The sequence below is a fragment of the Fusarium proliferatum genome (genome assembly GCF_900067095.1).
Source record: "Fusarium proliferatum ET1 genome assembly, contig: FPRO_scaffold003, whole genome shotgun sequence".
Taxonomy (NCBI): domain Eukaryota; kingdom Fungi; phylum Ascomycota; class Sordariomycetes; order Hypocreales; family Nectriaceae; genus Fusarium; species Fusarium proliferatum.
Window position 1 is genome coordinate 3,848,833 of NW_022194792.1, and position 21,322 is coordinate 3,870,154.

Sequence of the window (21,322 nt, forward strand, 5' to 3'; positions counted from 1 at the left end):
TGTCTGTTTGTCTGTCTGTGCAGTGCCCGCCTTCTGACTCCCACCCGAACCCAACATTACCATCACCACCATCGTCACTCAATTTCTTCTACCTGAATAAAAACAAACAAGCAAGCTACAGTCAGAGTCGATTTCCCCACCTCAAGACCCTCGTCGGACTTGACGTTGGTCTCGGTGGATTGCTCTCGAATCTCGGAACTCGCTGCTAAAGCTCATATTCATGATCCCCAGTCTTTGAGTCCCTCCATGCGCCCAAAACCTCCCACCTCGCCGCCATGGATCTCGCCTCCGCCGCTGGCGACCACCCGAATAACCTCATTTCCTCCCTCGACTCTCCTCTCCCCGTCCCAAACACTTCCTCTGCCTCGGGCATTCCTCAGCAATCCGTGAACCCATCTCAGCCCACCTCTCACGCCAATTCTCCCGACCGCAAACCTAAAAAATCGTCACTGACCTGCGTCACCTGCCGCGCTCGAAAAGTACGATGCAATGGTGCGCGCGACATTTGCTCCAACTGCGAGCGACTTGGCTTTCCCTGCTCCTACGATGACGGCGACGCCGGTGCCTTGTCTGGCGCTCTGCCGCGCCGCCGAGTTCGACAAGCTTGCATCAGCTGTCATAGTCGAAAAGCCCGATGTTCCGGACACATGCCGTCATGCGATCGCTGTCGCTCCCAAGGCATTGAGTGCGTTTACCGACCAAGCAAAAGGGCGCGCATTACAATGAGAGGCGAAGGCCGAAGCCCGCAAAGCCAAGAAGGTGATCGAGAAGATGGTCACAATGATAGCGACCCTGGGTTGACCGACCCGGCTAGTACCGCTACGCCTCAAGGGTTCGCACCTGAAGTGTAAGTCAATGTTGTAGTTAAACTTCCACTGGCTAACAACAGCTGTAGCCCCTTTCCAGATGAATCTTTCGATGCTTTAATAGGCCGGACTTTTAACAAGTTCTTCAACCATGTCCATCATATTCCCATGTTCTCTTTTCTCCATCGAGCCTCCCTTGAAGGACGATACAACACAGGCAAAGTTGAAAAGGCACTTCTGCTGGCCCTGATTGGCATTACTTCGTACCTCACAGATATGGGACCGGGCATGAAGGAATATGGTGAAAGATGTATCGACGATGCTGAGGCTCTCATTTTTGCCGATTACACTCGGCCTTCAACCATCAAAGTACAGGCGCTTGTCCTGATTATCAAGCATCGTATCCTGTCCAAGAAATCTCCAAGCGCCTTTATGCTGCTCAGTATCGCTTCCCGATACGCCGCAGCCTTGCGTCTGAATCACGAATCTCCAAATCTTTGTTTCCTCGCCCAAGAGTCTCGCCGTCGACTCATGTGGGCACTCTACTGTATTGATTCGGGTGTCTCGGGCGGCTATCGTGACTACTCTCTCTGGAGTGCTGATAAGATTCATGTAGGATTGCCATGCAATGAGCGCAACTTTGAATTTGATCTTCCACAACCGACCGAGAGACTCATTCATGATCCCGACAAACCTCGAAATCCCCAGGCCGAAGATCCCGGAAGTCTAGCTCTCCACATTCGCATACAGCACATGCGAAGACGAATCATGGAATTTTCTCGACGCGTTATGTTATCTCGAAACACCAAGCCCGATGAACTTCAAGCCGGTATCTGGGGACTGCAGAAAGACCTCAGTGATTTCGCAACCCATTTACCAGCATCTTTTCAATTTTCAGAGAGCTCACTGCGACTCCGAGCCTACTCTCCTCGAATATGTACATTCATCATGATTCACGTTTGGTGGCATCAATGTCAGATCGACCTTTACCGTCTTGCCCTGGGTGGTCTGCGGGAAGCCCTTCCTCGTGTGATTCTTGCATCTCTCGACGATGCTTTTGTCGACCATTGCCAACGACAATGTGTCGAACATGCCATGTCAATGGCCAATATCTTCTCATCTATGCACAAACTCAACTCGAAACCTGTAACCGATTTGGATATGGCTATCTGCGCATATCAATGCGCCCGCGTGTTAACATACGCGTATCATACTAATGCTTTGAAATATGACCTCAACTTGGAAGCCGTCATGGAACGGGCAAAGATTTGCCTGTCAACTATCAAGTCCTGCTGCGCGGGAAAGACGGCAGAAGGCATTCAAGCAGATCTGGAGAGGCTAATAACTCATGGAATCGCCATCCGCGGACCTTCCGCAACACCAGATCAGCACGGTCGACTCCCTCTTGATAATGGCTTTTCGCAACAACCCTTACGACATGGCTTCGCGAATGATCATAACATGAGCGACCCCAACCAGTTCAGCTCGATGAACTCTGTTTCGATATCCGCCATGACCGATTCAACATTCCCTCCTTCACTCGTCGCCGATCCGTGGGTCCCCGAAAGTCAAGTCTCCCCGGACTTGCCACACCCGAGCACCGAAGCCCAAGCCCCTTCGAAACCAACCGTGAGCGTTCCCGAAATAGTACCACGTCAAGACTTTGGAATTTCAGAGATCAACAACGCCTACGACGGAGGTACCGATGGGTTAGGCACGGATAGTGGACTGGAGTACGGGATGGGACTTGATCAGAATCTTTGGATGCCAAACAACGACTGGTTGAGCATGGATGCTCTCAATGGAGGAGTTGGAGCCTGAAAAGTATTGGATCAGGCTAGAAGACTTGAATCCCGCTCGAGGAGTTTCAATAGTTCTTCAGAGCCATCTACACCAGATTTAGTGTCGGATCTCGCTGTGGGTCAATGACACCCCGAAGCCCCGATTCTTTACCCGATGATCCGATCAAACCCTCCGAAGGCAGGAGTACTTGCACTGAGGCGATGGAACCGAGGTATGCAGACGAATCCGAATTCTCGAGCTTAGAAGCCGCCGCCTTACACCCTGCAGACGAAACAAAAACATCCACCACCAGCTAGAAAATCAATATCAGCCGATCCACCCCCTATCACTCACCAAAAACCACGAACTTTGAGTCATGAGAGTCCTCGGGCATGTTTCTGGGCATATACCCAGAACCACTTGATAAAAGCTCAATTGTACAAAGTGTTGGAGCTCAGCTTTACTACCTATATGACTTATATGCATTGAAGGTCACGGTCAGCATCGGATCTTGGCCTTTCAAAAAATGAGGATGACAACAAGCCAAGAACATCTAGTACTATGCACAACCAAATCACGATGACCCGCATCTAGAATCAAGCAAGAGTTGGAATATTGAAAAATAAAAAGCACGGATATTTAGGGATATGATACCCTTCACGATAATGCGCAGATGTTCTAGATAGTGTATTACCTTCATGTACATACAGTCGTCTGAGAGACACATGAGAAACGAATGAAAACATCAGAGTCAAACAATATTTGTCCGTATAACGCCGTTGCGATCCTTTGGTCTACTGCCAGTGGTGACCCTGACTCCAGCAACCACTTTTGTGTTCCCGCATGTCAAAACATCCCGCTGGTGCGCCAACACCGAGAATCATAAATAACCGTGAAACAAAGAAACATGATGTCCCAAATAAACAGTAATCCCACATTTATGAATATGGATGGTCGCTGATTATTTCATGGGCAAGCATTGTCATTACCAGTTCAAGTCATGGTCCTAGATCTTGACTCGGAGAAGGTAACGCAGCTTGACTTGGGCAACATCATAACAGATGTACTCATTGTAGTACAGGCCGGCACCGGAAACGTTGGTATCACCAGGCTTGACATTGGGATCGGGCTAAAATAATGTTAGAATTTGCACACACAAGGACAAACAACTACTTGGAGGAACTGAAAACTTACCATCTTGATGCCCTTGAGGCTTTCATGGACAACACCGGCATCGATCCACTTGCTGGGGCCGGTTCTACCTTGGCCCCAGGTACTGTGCATGCCTTTCTTCTTTGCGTCAGTGCCAGCATTATAGCTAGAATCAACGAGCTTCTGAATAGGATCACCCAGCTCAGCTTCACAAAGCAGAAGCAAAGCCTCGCCACCAGTGTTATAAGAGCAACAGTATCCGGCCGACTTGGAGGACATATCGGCGAGATAAATACCCTTTCCGAACATGTAACCTGACACAGGAGCCTCGGGAGGGGCAATCCGGAGACCCTGACTAAGGATACCACCATAGTTTGTCGCTCGTGAGCCGTGCCAGAGAAGACGACGATCGGAAGAAATCTTGGAGTACTCGGAGTCATCGAAACGCTTGAACTCGCCTTGTCGCTCGATGCGGAAGATATCTTTGACTGTGTAGCTCATGTTATGCGTAGAACCGCGAGACTCGTTGAGGTAGTTCTTGAGATGGCTGAACTCGCTGCTCTTGTGGTCAAGAGGAGTCATCTCCTCAAGGCCGAGACCCTGGAACTGGCGATCGAGAGGGTGGATAGTATCCCTCGTCTTGCGGTCAATCTTCATGATCTCCGCTGCGTCCTTCATGTCAGACAAACTCTCGAGAAGTTCTATTTCTCGCTTGAGTAGGGTGTTATCACGGATGATAGGTGGACGGTTTCGACCAAAGGCATGGGGAATGAGTGAATAGTAGGTGTTGGAAAGGTGCTCAGTAGCAGCAGCCATGGACATGTTCCATTTTGATGCGGCAAGGGTTGGGTCGTCAATCAAGGCAGCGAGGTCCTTGAGCTGCTGGAAACCGCGAGTAATAGTTGTCTTACTCAGCTTGCCCAGTGGCAGCTTATTAGCGTCGTAGTTAAGAGATGTCATGGCTTGTTGGAAGTACTGCTGGTTGAAAATGAGCTCCATCAGTTCCTTGACAGGCTTCTCGAGTGTACACTCAGGAGGAGATGCGTTGTCTTCCTCATCATCCGCCTCCTTCTTGACAGCCTTCTTGTCGTCCTCGTCCTCGTCATCATCAGAATCAGGATTGTAACTACGCTCCACGAACGCATACTTGCCAGGCTTGGGGTTGTCGGTACGGTTGTCCCAAGCGAGGCCTGACTTGTCCTTGAACTTCTTCTGGAACTGCTTAATAGCGTCATCAACGGTTCCGTTTCCAAGGATGGCCTTCTGACCCATCTCTCCAACACGACCCCATCGAGTCCAAGTCTTGAAGTCAGTGGACTTGGGATTCTTCAACACCTGAATGCGGTAGAACTTGTTATTGTTTGCTGAGGAATTGGTCTGGTTCAGTGAAGCGTCATAAATGAGACCAGAGTCAGGATCAACATAAACTTGGTAGGTGGGGAGAGTGCAGTGCTCATCGAGAGGAATTGCGACATCCTTCTTCTTGATGAATTGGCCCTCGGCAACGAGCTTTTCATCCTCCAAGTTCTCCTCGGGCTCATCCTTGACAGCAGCTTTGCCCTTAGCACCCTTCTTTGCAGCAGCCTTAGGCTTGGCCTTGGTGTTGGGGGCCTCTTCCTCCTCCTCAGACTCGTCCTCAACTGGGGCCTTATCTTTAGTGCTCCTCTTGACCGCCGTGGGTTTAGCCTTGGCTTTTGGCGCAACGCTGGTGCTCCTTGCGCGCTTGGACTTGGGTTGGCTTTCCTCCTCTTCATCCTCATCATCAGCGGCAGGAGGAGATCGCTTCTTTGATTTGCCATTGGTGGCAGCTTTAGCGACGCCATTGGTCTTGGAAGCAGAGTCCCAGGTATAGTCGTCAGCACTCAGCTTGTCACCCTTGGTTTCGATATCAGTGAGCCACAAAGGGTTCACGACAGGAAGGCCCTTGTCTTTGGCCGCTGTGACTTTGTTGCTTTGGGAGTTAAAGTCATCTTGAGTAGAAACAACATGAGTGGTAGCCTTGGTGACGCTTCTGGTGAATGATCCACCATGCTTGCGAATGAGAGCCTCGAGAGAGGAATGACTGTGGCCAATGTCGTCAAATTTGCCGCTGACTGCGATCGCGCAGCCGTCCAGAGGTGGATTAGCTGGCGGGTTCGCGGCAGCTCTTCTTCTAGGAGGCATTTTGGCGGATGTGTGATTGAAAGTGGTGTAAGAGTTGGGGGAAAGTGTTAGAGTTCAGAGAGGAATTGTCTCAACTTAAGACAAAGTTAGCAAAGCTCGTAATAGCCCTAATCATCCGTCGCGTGGAGAAAAGAGCTTGGTTCAGGGGCGTCATACCCAACAACTTTGAGCTGAACCGAATGCAGCAATCGCCGAATCTCAGGGCGAGCGATCCTTGTCCAATGGTGCGAGGTGCAAATTACGAGACGGAAACAAGTAGAAGAAGATGAGGGTGAGAGGGGAGAGTGAGGTGAGTTGAGTTGAGTTGAGGAGAAATTGAAAGTTCTAGAGATGAGGTCGGCGCCTTCCCATTTTAAAGGTTCCCGTAAGCTCAAGCTCATATGAGGTGACGTCCAGCTGAATGGGAAGGCAGCACGGGCATCTAGGCTGAAACCCCCCACTTGGAGCGATCCCTTTGACAGCTGGGGCAGGGTGACAAAAAGACCCAGCTACTAAGCTTTAGCGATTGAAAGAATAAAAGAGACTATTGTTATTGCGTTTGAAGCCGAATTAAAAGAAAATACATGAAAATGACCTATTATCACACTCATGTATCGCTAAAATACACTTTTTGACCTACGGAGGCAAAGCGACAAGTCTTGAAAGCTCAATGACCACCGAGCCCGACCTGCTCGCTCATTCTGTCATCCTCAAATAGCCGAGGAGACGCGCTCCAGGCACCAACGCGCCAAAAGACCAGAATTCTAGGCGCGACCCCGCCACGACATCATGTGACATCAATTAAACTCATCAAAGTGGGAATGGCTGCCTGGAATAAATGGATCATGCCTGGAACTTCAGGGGAGAGCATCCGATGGCTGGGATGGAAGTCATCAAAGATACGGAAAGAGCCGTAGCATGCAATGAGTTGATTATGGGTAGGCCACTGAATGGAGGCAAGAAAATTCAGGACCAGGACATCATCCTAAACGATGAGAAGATGTTTAGGTTAATTTAGGATAATGTAGGACAGGTAGTTTAGGATAATTTAGTGTAGACTTAGTAGACCTTAGATTAGGTCCTATAAACATGTAATCCGCCTGATACCTGTTAACTATTCCCCGTCGTCGTCGTCGTCTTCGTCGGAATCATCTGTCATACATCGTCAGCAAAACCCCGCGCTTAAAGATCAAGCGCATATAGGTCCCAAATACCGTCATCGTCATCATCACCCTCGTCCGCACTGCTATCTTCACTCGGCCATTGCACGTTGATCTTGGGCATCATCTCGTGCCCAACGAAGTACTTCCAATCCGTCCCGGTGTATTGCTTCACGCTCTCTCTCTGGCCTTCAAAGGTGACAAAGGAGCGGGTCGGGCGTGTAGCCCACTGCTGTTGAGGAAAACTGATCTTGATGTGACGCAAGTCGAGGTTGGGGATGTCTTTCAGCTTCTCTAGAAACTTATTCCAGAAGCTTGTCTTTGGCGGAGTCCCTGAGTGGCCATCCGGCAGGCGTCGTCGGAGGGTGACCTTGTGTAGTTCTAGTCTCTTGAGCGTAGGCGCAAACTTTCGGGCAACGGCAAGGAGGTGCTGAGATTCCACATTCATCATTCCAAAATTGAGCTCTTCCAACTGATGGTATTCTGGCGAAGGCTCAAGGGGCGCAAGAGGTGATCCAGGTGCAGAAGGGTTTGCTGGAGGGGGTGACAAGGGGGTGTTTTCTCGACCTAGCCACCCAAGAAGCATACCAGGACCAGTAACACTACTATGTGTCTCATTGATGCGCAGATGCTTGATGTTCTTCAACTTGAGAAGAAACCGGCGAAGCATCATATCCGCAGTCGATGAATGGCCAGCGGCGTCGTCGCTAGAAAAGTCGCTACCGCCGAGTAAATCGATGTCGATGTGTAGCTTCTCAAGATTCTCCAGAACAGGGGTGACCGAGGCCTCCATATACGAGGGGATATTGAAGGCACAATCTCGCAGATGATTCCTAGAATGTGACATGTGCTCAATGCCCTTCGGCTTCGCACCAGCCTGGCCGAGGGCGAAAAGTACGGATGTGAAGATCGTGCTTCCATAAGCCGTTGACGTATCAGGTCCCCAGGCCATACCGCTGTTCTGGCCAGGACGAGACCCGGTCTCCCTCAAAGCTGTGGTCGATCCGTAGCTTGTCCACTGTTTACCTGGGCCATCGCGAGTGCGGCGGACCGAGTTGAAGTCGCGAATGACCAGGTCTTCAAGATTCTCCAGGTTCTTGAAGGCCTCCACAAGCATATCCCTGTGATACCCCGTACTCAGCAGAGAAAACTGACCATTGTACAACTCCATCTGCCTCGCTGTCCTGGCATTGTGACCGTGAACTTGCAGGGCGTGTGCAAACCTATCAAGCCCGAAATGCACTTTGCGAAGATGGTGGCTGAGCCGACTCTTTGAGATGTCAATCAAGGCCTGCAGACTTGTTTCTGAGATCATAAACTGCTTGCGGATGAAGAACTCATTGGTAAATGTAGTGTACAAAGCCTGCTCGATTGAGCGGCATGTCAAACGGACGTTTCCAAGCTCGGGAGTGGTAAGGAAGTAAGTTATTCGTAGAAGAACCTCGAGAGGAATCCTTTGGAAGGGAGAAGTTGCTGTTGCGGCCATTAAGGGGGGGCTGATATCGACCATGGCGGTGTCTAAGTCGGCTGTCATGTTGCCAGACTTTGCAAAGTTCTATAAAAGTTTATAAATTTATAGAGACTGATAAAGTTTCACAAAGTCTTGTGAAGTTTAGAAGAGGAAGAGGGGAAGAGAGAGTTGGCCAAGTGGAAGAACAAGAGTAGATGTATCGCGTGGGTGAGAAAGTAGTAGTAAGGTAGTTGGTCACAGTGGTAGATCAGAACAGGCAACGAACAGGCAGTCGCTCCACTAATACACGTCTAAGGTAGAAAAGCATCAGCAAATGCCAGTGGCACGTATGTATTGTTCGCTGTACTTACGTGACTCAGCGTCCAGTGCGCAACTCATGCAATCAAGTCACAGCTCTTTCTGTGTGTAATTGAGGACGAGATGATTGAGGTGAGAGCAATTGATCAAAATGACGTTAAGGTTCGGATGAGGGGACCTTGAGACGCTACAGGTCAATTGATCCACCGAATCATGGCCCTTGCCCCTTTCTCACATCCCTTAATCCATCCAATGCCATCAGCTTCAGGGTATTTTAGTCTGACACTTCACCCCAACACCAATCCACGACTTAATGAGAATCAAGGGAAGCAATCCAATAAATAATAACATTTCATATAAAAGAACTGGCTTTCTACCAGTATCAACACCATACATGCTCATATGGTATCTCATGTAACATAACAAAAAACCCTGCGTCAATGCATTTCTCCAAAAACATCTAATCCTTAAAATGCATTAAAATAAAAATAAAAATAGAAAACATCATCTCGCCCTCTATAAAGCATCCATATAAATCTTATAGACGCCCAAGCGCCAAACATAAAAACACGGGGGGTATAATATTCAGCACCAGCAAGCAACTCAGCGACCACCCATAAACTCATTCTGTCGCAGGAAGCTCGTCGCCAGCTCGTCGCCTCCATGCTCAGCCGCTTCCATCCAGTGAACCGCGACACACATCAGTCCTGGGTCACTTCTCACATCGCTCTCCTTGCCTTCGCCTCCGCTTGAAAACCCGGTGCGGCCTCCTCCATTGCCGAGACGTCCATATTTGTCCATGACCGTCTGCTTAAACACCTCGCGAGGCTTTGAAAGAGGGAGCGTTGTCCGCTCAACGTATTCCGGGTTCGAAAGGTAGAACAACGCAAGCTCGCGCTGTGCTGTTGGGAATCCTTCCTTGGCCGTGATTGTCCACATCTTACCCGCGTCATCCAATTTGTATGTTGTGGATGGCGGTGGTGGTGTGCCTGTTGTAGACTGTGGCACGTCTGGTATTGTGTTGTCGTTTGGCTTGCGCACATGTGTGTGTGCTGCAACCACTTCATCTGCCATCTCAACCATTGTTCGACAGACTTCTGACTTGAGCTTGAGAGCAGCTAGTGCAGTGTTCCAGAATGCTTTGCCGCGTTCCTGTTTGTCCAGCACCGAGGGTGGGACGAAAGATGCGATGAACTGCAAGTCACGGAACAGTGTCTTTGGTCGAATTGATGCTTCTCGGAACAGAGCTTGCAGTTCTTTGGTGATGATGTCGGTATTGACGTTTCCTCCCGACATTATTGACCTCGTCTCAGAATTGGCCTGTCGAGGACCAAAGAAGGGCGTCTGAAGTTGGGATTGTTGTGCTTGTGATCGACGTTCTCTGACATTGTCGATTGTCCCTTCCAGTGGTGTAGGACGGGCATTGGTGTTGTGCTCCGTCACCACGCTTGATCCAGCATCGGATCGATTCCATCGTGGCCTCTTCTGCCCACTTGATTGCAGCGCAGCTACAATAAGGTTCTCAAGTTCATGCAGAGCATTGAGCTTCGCGTAGGGGTTGGGGTGTACGCAAAACATGTTCAGCAATCGCTGGTATGCCTTTTTGAAAGGGAACTCTGTCTTGTCTTTGTCTTCCTTCGCCACCGACAGGCGTGGTGTGGAGTTACTGGTGCTTGATTCCTCAGTAGAGCCCAGAGGGAGAGATTCCGAGGTTTCTGACGCCCGGTCATCGCCAGCGCCTCGTAGATTTCCAAAGCTCTTCTTCTTCTCAATAACTCGTGGTCGTCCCGAGCTTCGCTTCTCCTTAATTTCGGATCGACGTCGAGCTCGACGATCCAAAGCATCTTTACGATCAATGCACTGCTGTCCCAACTGGTCGAACCAGCCATCAGTCTCAGATCCTCGTGAGAAAACTTGGTTGCCGAGGTCAGAAAGCAAAAGGCTGGTGAGGGACTGTCTCAGTTCGTTAAGGAAGCGTGTCTTCTCATCATCCACTTTCTGCTGCTGGAAGACCGTCTCTTGAGATGACGCCGACGTGCCAGGGCGTCCTGTCGAGAAGCTTGAAGTCGATGGAGCAGTACCGTGATGAGCTGGATGAGAGAATGTGGTTGAGAGGTTGGTCAAACTTGTAGTGGGCGAGTAACCCCGAGAAGCTCCTGAACTGGGAGACATGATCGGCTGGAACGGTGACCAGAAGGTGCTTGCCGAATCATTTGTGTGCGCAGGCGAAACACGGTCAAAGTACTCTTGCCCATCGAGGATATCCGAAAGCGCTGAGCTTGCTCGAGGCATGCTCTGCCGCACTGAGTCAAGTGACTGCTGGCTGGGGCTGTGGATTGACAGCGACCTGAGGTCTCGCGCAAGGGAGTTGGGCCTGCTGGATGTCGGGCTGAACTTGCGATCTTGTTCACTGATGATGCTTCCAGAGTCATCTCCATTCCAGGAAAGTTCCTTTTCTCTGGCCCTTGCACGGTCATATCCAAGCTTGTCGCGCTTGTACAACTCGCTTGACCACAAAACAGGCGCCTCTCGAATGGTCTCACCAACGAGTCTCGATATGCACTTGTCAACCTCGTAGCAGAAGCGGTGAATTCGTTCTTCACCTCTACAGAAGTTCTCAATGCCACGATTCTGAAGCCAAGCTGCAGTGGCCTCGGCAGGATCATCACTCAGCTTGTTTGGTCCCCCTTGTTCTTCTGACGCAGCAAGAAGATCCATGATCTGAGACTCGGTGCGATAAAGGTAGGATGCACTTGGACCTCTGGCCATGTGGGCACGAGATCGTTGGAAGGAGTTCCAGCGGCGGGGCATGCCCATTGTCTTGAGCGCTTGACAGATATCGCGACTGTGAGCGTACTCTTTTGAGTTGCGCACATCTGTCACGTACCACATCTTGTCACGCACAGCTCGTACCCGTTTCATCATGCGGTCGATGATACCCTCGTGGCGTTCTTGACTCTGCTTGAGCCAGACAAGCCAGGCGTCATACTCTTCAATGGCAGAAGCAGATCGACGGATAGAGTCTCTGGGGCCACGAGAGAAGATGTTAATGAGGACTGCAAAACCATTCTCTCGAAGCGAAGGCGATGCGAGAGCATTGAGCTGGTTGAGTGTCTTCCAATACTGGTGAGACGAGACAAAGTCAGCAAGAGCCTTGGATTGTGACGAGGCCGCCTTGAGCATTGTAATGAGAACGGCTTCTGGCTTGTCGTCCTTAGTCTCAACCTCAGGGATAGAGGCCTCTCGCTTATCGTTGGTCTCTTTGCCAAGCTGTTTCCTGAATGGGTTGCGACTGGCCATTGACCGCTCTGTGGTGATAATTCTAGTCTTTGACTTGTATCGCTTCAGACCAGAAGCACGGTTACTCAATTGTGTCCTGTTTTCAGGCTCAAGGCTTCGAGGGATCTCATAGTCCTCGACGAGCTTGAGGATGGAGTCTCGGAGTTGATGGTAGTCCTTGCCGAGTTCGGGTCCATCTGGAGCATCTTCCTCATCCGTGTCAGTGCTAGATGAGTTTTCATCGTCATCCAGTTCATCATCAGGGTCGAATGTCATGTTTGTAGAAAGGCTCTTTCCATCAGCGGAGATGAAGAGCACAAGCCATCGCTCAGCGCAAGGGTGGCATGATCCACGAACAATGTCAGAACCAAGATTCTGCGTCATCTCGTGGAGTGCCAGGCGCAGGCGATAGCCATCATCCTCATACTTATTCAGGCGTCTCTGGAGCTCCGAGTCCATCGCTGGTGGAGAGTATCGTTGAGGTGTCACTGATGTCTGTTCATCCAGATACCCGTCTCTTGTGGTAGTGTCACTAAATACCGAAGAAGCGCTGGTGCTGATGATAGAGGCAGTCTCAAAGTTGTTCCTTGGGTTTGACATGGAGATGGGTTGCGAGATAGCAGACATGCCAGAAATGGAGGCCGGTCCTGATCTAAAGCTTCCTGAAGCCGAGTGGGGTCTTTTTTCGGGGAATATGGCATTCACCAACGTCGCGATATCAGCAGGGCTAATTACCAGGTAAGGATGGACCTCCTTGGTTTCTCGCAAGGACGTGATGGACCTTGCTGGGAGGAGTTTGGCAGCCGGAACCTTGGATCGTGATCCTTGGAAACGAGCGAGAATACTTTCCACATGGCCCTTGATTTTGGGTGGGATGTCCACAGGAACACATGTTGCTGAAGGCTTACCACTCCACATGCTGGAAACATACTCATGAGCCTTCATGGCTACCTTTTTAAGGATCTTCTCTCGTGCATAAGGCGTGATGTGGTATTCGGCCAGCATTCCATACGATTCCGGATGGATGATGACGCCCAAAAGGAATACGAAGAAGAGGCATCTCCAAACTAACCAACGGGAGGTGTTTTCGACATACTTGTTTTCGAGCTTTCTCAAAATGGCATTTCCAAGTTCCAAAAGTCCTTCAGGGATTCCAGTAGCATCTTCATCGTCGACAAGCTCAAATAGTTGGTTTACTGCACGCTCGTAGAACTCCTTGGCCGCAACTTCATCCGAATGGTTCCAGTCGGACAAGTTGAATCGTGTCCCATGCTGGTCTTCTGCTCGGTCGAGCAAGAAGGCTCCATCCTCGAGGATCTTCATTAGATACCATTCCATATTGGATTTGCCAGACCAGTCACGCATTGCCGTCCAAATATTGAGAACTGAAATCAAGAAATGCTCGCCAGTGGATTTGGGCTCAGAGATCAGACGAGCCAAAGCAGTAGCCCAGATATCTGTACGTCGTTGATCCTCAGAGCTGTCAGGTCCGGCAGAGTTGGCAAAACAGGTGTGAATGAGGATGGACAAAGGGTCGTGTCGTTGGAAAGACAGCAATCGTTCTATATCCACAGCAGTGCTGTTTCGTCCGGACGCGCTTGCGTGAGCTCTACCTCCGGAACGGCCATGGAACGGAAGGACAGATTCCACGGGCTCCAAACCTTTATGATAAGACAAGAATGAGTTCAACTCGGAACTTGACAGGGAACATATACGAGTAGCCAAATAATCCGGATTTGTACGGAGCTGTGTGAGAAAATCCAAAAACGTATCGCGAGCAGAGGCAGAAATGTCGTTCAAAAATGGCGTAATGGACTGGAGAGGACCAAGAGCTGCCGAGTTAGTAGGAGTATCCAAACTTTCAGAAGATGCGAGACCGGCTGAGGCGAGACCTTCCATCTCGGGATCGAGAAGAGCATAACGACGTAGTTCATCGCAGCTGTTGCGTACATCATGGATGGCGCTGTGGAGGGCGGCAAAGTTCTCCTTGTCATCACGACGGAAACTGTCGACCAAATTACGATGAGCTATTTCTCCGCAACGGGTCAAACGGGCGCTGAGAGCGGTAGAAACCAAATTCCTCTGGAGACGCAGGCGGGTGTTTGCACGCTTGCGCTCCTGGTATTTGGACAGTCGTACTAGGTGAGCCAGCTCTTCAAGTGTTGTACTTTCGGATTCGGGGGAAAGATGTGGATTTGTGTATTGCGAAACATCTTGTAATAATGGCTTAAATGGAGAATGCCCCTCACTGTCGTTGTCGGTCGGCTTTAAAGACGAGACCCGGGGGCTATTTCTTGGTGAAGGCTGGCCTGGCATATTCGGCTGTGCCACAATGGGTTTTCTTGATGACATGAGTGGCGAGTGTTGTTGACCATGACCCCGATGGTCTCTGTCTTCAGTCTGTCGTTGTGATGTCTGCTTCGATTCGCGAGTTGGGCTAGGGCTCGGAGAGCGTCGTCGTCGAGATCGAGATGGTTGTACATGAATATCGACAGATGGCGGGGGCGACCCCGAATCTTGCGCTACAGCGGACACAGCTACCGTTAATTAGCAAAAGTTGTAGACAGAGTCAGGCACAGCCAGCAGTCGGGTGGTTCAGACTATGGCTGAGTGGCAACGTCGGAGACGTACTAGGAGCAGAATGAATGCGGACAGGTGAAGACAAAGATCGTTGCATAGAAACCATTCTGAGCTCAGGGAACTCTACGGTGCAAATGAGCAGCTATTATAGCTGTCGTGAGGCGCCGCTCACTGGCTTGTCAACAAAGGTATCTGACTCGACAAATGCAGGCGGAATAGCAAGTCGCAAGGAATACGGTTGTACGAGGATTCGAGAATGGGTGCCAGACCTGCCAGCGAAGATTGGAGCAAGTAAGGAATGACAGGGCGCGAGGTTGGAACCTGAGATGATGGATGGCGCGTTCCAAAAAGCTCTAGCGTATGAAGGACCAGGATCGTATCACGAGTTGGAGTCGCACGTCGAGTTTGGCGAAAACAATGCAAGACAGAGAGAGAGATACGGAGAACGAGGGAGGAGTATGTCTATTGTTGATCAGGAGAAGAGGAGAGAAGAGAGAAGATGTGGGAGGTGAGAGGAGGGAGTTGAGGGGAGTTTTTGGAGGTGGGGGAGAAGTAGGCAAGGCAAGGTATCGTGGGAATAGAGGGACTATGGATGATATGGTGCTTGTACTGGATGTAATAAGAGCGATGGAAGTAGGGGCCTCACAACTGACACCTGTCGGTTGCGCCGACCGACTGCAGCATAGACCAGACGCTGATGCAGGCAGGCAGGCTCAGACAAACCAGAAACAGAAACAAACAACCTTGAACAACGAGATCGGACTGGACTTGGACTGGGATAAGCACAGGATCCAATATGATGGGGTAGAAGTATCCCCTCCTTACGGAGTACGCTACCTCGCTATAACGGACGGGAACAGGCGGTGCGCTACGGTAGTGGGTACAGAGCATCGTTGGCAGATGCTACACGCTAAGCCTGTTACAGTCGAGAACGTCACGGCAATGCGGGTGAGCATGAGAGTCTATTGGCCTAAGGGCTCTCTTGTGGGTCGGTACCTGAAGCCCTGTGCGATTCGCACGTGTCCATCAGCGCTGGGCGGTCTCTTTTCCCTGCCCTGGTCGGTCGGGCCGGGTCATGAGTTGTGCGTTGGCAGTGCCCAAGCGCTACAAGTAACTATGAGTTAGGTTAAACAGATATCAAGGCTGAGTTGTTTAAAAAGACTGGCGGCTCTTGAGAAGTTGTGGATTTAGGCTGTGGACCTTGGAGAGTACAGTAGACTTGCGCCCTGTCGTGAACAGCTGTTCTTGTCCCGTCGTTATGGTTGAGAGTGGAACAAGGCATCCACAGGTTGAACCAAGTCATGATCGACTATGACGGTAGGACAATCATGACTTGCAGCGTGAATGTGTGCCTGATTTACAATGTAGGAGTAAGTAATCTCGGCGGCAGAAAGTGTATCTTGTTTATTATCTGTGTAACTTGAAGTTGTGAGTTGTCATGCATTCCCGTCAGCCAGCAATAGCTTTAAGGAACAAGAACACCGAACCAGACAATTATGGCCACGAGGGCAAGAGACGATAGACAAGAAAGAACAAATTTAAGATGAATGATAGGAATAAACAAAACAAAACAAAGAAACAGCTGCATGTCCCCGTGTTCGGATTGAGTTTTACTATCGGGTAATTTTACACCTGTGTTGTAAGTTACAAGGGTTTAAACTATTGCCTCGTCCACTTATACAACTCACGGCACTCATCAATGAAACCAAAAAGAAGAAGAAAAACTCGAACCGTCGAATAACATGTGATGGAAGATAACAGGCTGTTCTTTTCAAGCAATACCTCCCCTCTAACAATTGCTATCATCCTCCTACCAGACCTACAACATCGCACAATGTACCCAAACCCCCCTCCCCCCATCCACACCAGCAACCAATCTAATCGCACCACGCCAGTTCCCTCTATGCGAGGCAAAGACAACAGTTGCTGCAACTCTAGAAGCAGTAACTGGGTTGTGTGTGCCAACGCATCCCCCCCCCCCAAGACCACCAAGACACCAATCATGCGCTTACCTCCACATGCATCCTCTTCCAATCACTGACTGCCAGACGAGTTCTGCGCTGAGAGCTCACCGAGTGGCCCCAGCCATTCATATTTGTTAGACAGACCGACTCGTCGACTCTCTAGCCAGTTATGCAGCCGTATTCGATATATTATCGACTATTCTCAGCTGCCTCGGGCTCTAACTCGCCACTTTAGTCTAATGCAGCTATCCTTATTTGTCTGAATATCCAGTGAACGACATTTGTGCTACCTACTCGACTCGGATTGTATTTTGTACAGGCGATGCGCTGGCCATGTTGCTCCACCATCAAAACTCCACCGCCTCCCAACAGTTCACGACAACTTCATCCGTATCTAGCTCCCGCCTTTTCCCCAGTCTCTATGTATGTCCTCATTCAGCCGAGGATGTCTTTCCTTTCATGCACGTCAGCGCGTGACTATCCCGACAGCAGTTGACAGGTTGCCATAGTGTGTTGTCATTACTCATGGAACAGTCATCAACCCGTCGACGTAGCTGTCAATCCCTCGCTGCCTACCTAGTGCTGAGGCTCTACACCTGGGTTATACCCTACAGCCACATGGCACTTTGGACACCGTTATTTTCTAGCTCAATCGGTGCACTCATCCCATCTGCCTACTTCGTCTACGTCTCCGACTGGCCAAATCATACAAGCTCACCCTAGTTGCACAAGTTCTTCTAGAACCCTGCTATGCACACGTTATTGAATGCATCGCCGGGACATGTTTCACATCAAGAGCATTGATCTTAATAGACGCATAAATTCATAGATGCACAGACAAGTGAAGTCTACATCTTAGCCAATGAAGGGTATAATATCAACGCTCCAACCAGAACCCAAACCAGTGCCATATTAGGCATGCCGTAACTCTGCCACGAGCTGTATGCTCACTAAACCGCCATTTTTTTATGTACTCAATATCTTTCATCCAGTTTAACGGCTTGGGATCCCATTAAATTCCCCTCCCAAACCGAATATCAAAATCCTTCAGAACGCTCATTATACTTGCTGCTTCAACCTCAATTGGCATCATTGCGCCAGGTGGTGCTGGCCGAGTACCAGGTCTAGGTGTGGCCTTGAGCTTAGGCAGCCAAGAGCCAATATCATCCGCCGCCTTTGAAAAGTTGCGATGACTGGATAGTGTCTGGTATGCCTCCGCGCAACTCAAGCCCAGGCTTGGTAGACTTGGGAGATTGATCTTCTCTGGTTGCGGTGGCTTCTGGGTCTTACAGCAGCCGCCACCAGCACCCTTGCCACCACAGCAGCCACCAGAGCTACCATCCTTACGGTTCAAGTTGGCGGCCATTAGGCGGCAGAAGAGTCCAGACTTTGGATCGGCCTGACACTGAGCACAAGTACCAGGCCCGTTGGGACCACAGCCACGACGCTCAGTCGATTGAGCCTGGGGACGGCGCGGAGGAAGCTTGACAGCACCATCGGCCGTCATCTCCATAGCAAGAATAGGGAGATCAGTATCTTCAGGGGGTGGGGTCTGGACCTGCTGAGAGATGGGAGGAAGAGTATCATTAGGGGTCATGGCAGGAGTGGCGAGAGCGGTATCAGCGCAGACGCAGTAGGTTCCATCCTTGCAGAAGCCGCAGCCATCTCTGAAAGGCATAGAGTCCATGGAAGGGAGTTGAGAAGGTGTAGAAAAGGCTTCTTGAGTCTTGCGGGAGAACATGGCTGTGAAGTCAGTCTCGGCGTCAGCATTAGACCGATGCCTCTTCTCAGTAGATACATTGGCCGATGGTGAGGCAGGACGTTTCAGCTCTTGAGACCGATCAAGAGCCTCAGCTACTTCATCGAGACATTGGCAATTCGATGTGAGAGTGCACTTGCCGCAGCCGTTGGCCGCGGAGTTCAATACCTCCTCGGCACATGCACAGGGTCCATTTGGAGAACAGTTGCCACAAGTTATGGCTGTCTCAGTATCATTGGACGCACTCATGTCGAGGGTTTCTGGGGGAGAGATGATTTGGGAGATGGAAAAGGAGTGGCCTGATTGACGATCAGGTCGTGCATCAGGAAGGCTGTGTCTTGGTCCCTGGCTGGTGGGACTGTGAAGTCCTTCAAACGGGTGCTGAGAACTCATGCTTCGGGATTGAAAATTTGAGTTAAAGACACCTTCATCTAGACGACGTTTGAGGGTCTCGGCTTCTGTCTCGACTCTGATACGGTCCTGTCTCTCCCGCTCCAGCATGTTTTCAAGTAACATGCATCTAGATCGGAAGGATTGGACATCAAGTTCAAGCTCGTGTATCTTGTCCTTGAGTTCTGATTCATGTTTCTCCTGGGCCTCACGTTGCTGATCAAGTTGTTCCTCAAGCTCTCCAACACGAGCAGCCCTCCTCTCCCGGAAGGCCCTCTGAGCTGCGCGGTTTTGAGCCTTGCGCTTAGTGGGTGGTGTATCGGTAGCGGGCTTCCTGCCAGGCTTGGGCCTTGGAGGGATCACCCATTCTTTAGAGGTCATAGACACCTTGGGAGGCTCCGGCGGAGCCGGCTGGGGACTGATTACGGACGACATGGCCATCTTGTTGATGGAAGGAAGAGCAGTGCGCTGCTGAGGTTGTGTGGGTGGAGGTGGCTTCGCACTCGGCTTAATGGAGAGTGGCGTCCTGTGGCTGTGGGGACCCGATGTGGCTGGTGAGGCGGCAGGACTTGGTGCAGCTGAGATGGCACGATGCCTGGTTCCTGACTGTGAAGCGACAGGTGTGCCAGCTCCAGGGGATGCAATGGACTGAGGTGATGAAGCCGACATGGTGGAAGTCGACGAGTAATAGATGTTGTGTTTGTGGCGAGATCGGTTCTGTTTTCGGTCGGTCGCGCCAAATCGGGTCGGAGTTCCGAGAAGTAAATCTTGAAAGAATTGCCGAAGCAAGATTGTCAAATAGAAGTCGCCCGTAAGGGTTATTCTTGTTTTGAGTTCTAATTCGAGCTCTTCGTGGATGTCAATGGTGGTCTCAGTTGACAGTCAATGCTGCAGATTGATAAGATTGATTGGGAGCGCAGCTGACGCAACTGCGATGTGACAGCTCAGTGCGATCTCGGCTTTAGCCTCGGTTGATTGATAGCGGCTGAGAGCCAAGTTGACAGATTGATAAAGTGATGAACCCATCCAAGTACATGAGCCGGAGGATTTGTAAAGGATCATCAATCAATCAGAACAAAGTTGAAGAGGGGAGAAAGGGTAGCAGAGAAGGAAATTAATCGCGGGGTGCCTCGTTACTTTTGTGCCCCGAGCACAACCGACGGTTGGGAAGCCAATGGTCCGATTCCAGGAGAAGATAGTGGATCTGATCAGATTGATAAGATTTGATTGATAAAAGTTTTGCGGACGTCACACGCCAGGCACGAATCATTTGCGCCAGGCATTCGGAGACAACCAGCCAGATGAGGTTTCATCAGATTACGACCGAATTGAACAGCAACTTTTCTCGTAATATGATTGCCGACCAGGCATTTTTCAGGCATCCAGTCTCAGCGATGGATCTAATCAGTCATAACCTTTGGTGGCTCCGCAACACCTTGACCACCTGAACGCATCCAACCGTGAGACCCTTAGAGCAAGTTATTAAAACTCAATTATTGACGCGACGGTCAGGATTTGGCATTTTATCAGCAGTAGCTCGTCGATCTTGCTGATAATCCTCCGCGGCAGTTCGAATTACGTTGCAGAGTATTCGCATTCTCGTCATAATGTAACGAAAGGTAGTATCATCACTGAAGATCTCCAATGGCCGTTCTCTGTTGAATGGATTCCTCCACTGAAGCCCCTCCAAAGCATTGACACTCACCTTCTTAATTTGTCCGAGGCTCGGGGCTCACCTGGACTTGGCCGGCATAAGTCGGAGTTGCACGAGCGAATCCGTGATCACGCAGCCATCAGATAAGATCCTTTCAGCATGCATAACTTTAGTGCCGATCCCAGGGTCTTACTCCGACTTCGCTGTGCAATAGCTTCAACTCAGCCGCCTCTTTACACAGGCGCGGAATCTTTATGGAATTTGCGGCGAACTGTTGGGAAATGGCCCGCTCACGTGGTTGAAGGCGTTATATCCGGACTTGAACAGCCGATCATAGGACCTTGATTGAACTTGCATCTTCCTTCTGTCCAGCGGTGGGTGGTTCGTGCCACTGAACATTGGGGCAAGCTACGGTCTACCGAGCTTGGGGCCAGATGATGTGACATTGGACTGTAGCAAGGGTTGAATGCCGCCTGAAACAGCACGGAATTTTTGACATCTGACATGGTTAATTTGAAGAGGCTCAATGTTTGAGTCTATCAGTCAACTCGAAACTCTTGTATTTGAATGGGATTTTGTCTGGCTCCAATTCTTGATCTTCAATACGTCCAAGCCAGCTATCCTTTGGCCTAAACGTATCCTCGGTAATACGTCCCTGGGATCAGCTCGTCAAACGTAATGTGATCCGCTTCCTCTCGGTTTCTCTTTACCCCCATCCACTTGGCTCGGCCATGGTATTCAGCACTCGATCTCCACGGAGCTAAACCTTTTGCCAGGTTGCACGGAGTAAGTCTAGAACCAACATGTCGATGATGGCCAATGGGAAATGACTCCTCACACGGAACTTGGAGTTCCAGATGAGGTGATCTTGGCGGTCGGTATTCGT

General features: G+C 50.3%; 5 protein-coding genes across 5 annotated transcripts; 1 reads left to right on the forward strand and 4 right to left on the reverse strand.

Moving 5' to 3' along the window:
- Positions 1-275: 275 nt before the first annotated feature.
- On the forward strand, positions 276-2,627 carry FPRO_05761 (uncharacterized protein; the record flags this gene model as incomplete). The annotated part of the gene is made up of 2 exons (XM_031229400.1): positions 276-847; positions 896-2,627. 2 exons carry the CDS (start codon positions 276-278, stop codon positions 2,625-2,627), a joined length of 2,304 nt encoding a protein of 767 aa, XP_031079640.1.
- A 967-nt stretch (positions 2,628-3,594) lies between these two features.
- Positions 3,595-5,903, reverse strand: FPRO_05760 (uncharacterized protein; the record flags this gene model as incomplete). The annotated part of the gene is made up of 2 exons (XM_031229401.1): positions 3,595-3,717; positions 3,783-5,903. 2 exons carry the CDS (start codon positions 5,901-5,903, stop codon positions 3,595-3,597), a joined length of 2,244 nt encoding a protein of 747 aa, XP_031079641.1.
- Positions 5,904-7,064: 1,161 nt separating this feature from the next.
- On the reverse strand, positions 7,065-8,576 carry FPRO_05759 (uncharacterized protein; the record flags this gene model as incomplete). The annotated part of the gene is made up of 1 exon (XM_031229402.1): positions 7,065-8,576. One exon carries the CDS (start codon positions 8,574-8,576, stop codon positions 7,065-7,067), a length of 1,512 nt encoding a protein of 503 aa, XP_031079642.1.
- An 837-nt stretch (positions 8,577-9,413) lies between these two features.
- FPRO_05758 (uncharacterized protein) lies at positions 9,414-14,775 on the reverse strand (the record flags this gene model as incomplete). The annotated part of the gene is made up of 2 exons (XM_031229403.1): positions 9,414-14,626; positions 14,721-14,775. The coding sequence occupies 2 exons, from the start codon at positions 14,773-14,775 to the stop codon at positions 9,414-9,416; spliced, it is 5,268 nt and encodes a 1,755-aa protein (XP_031079643.1).
- A 2,870-nt stretch (positions 14,776-17,645) lies between these two features.
- On the reverse strand, positions 17,646-19,451 carry FPRO_05757 (uncharacterized protein; the record flags this gene model as incomplete). The annotated part of the gene is made up of 1 exon (XM_031229404.1): positions 17,646-19,451. The coding sequence occupies one exon, from the start codon at positions 19,449-19,451 to the stop codon at positions 17,646-17,648; it is 1,806 nt and encodes a 601-aa protein (XP_031079644.1).
- Between the last annotated feature and the right edge of the window lie 1,871 nt (positions 19,452-21,322).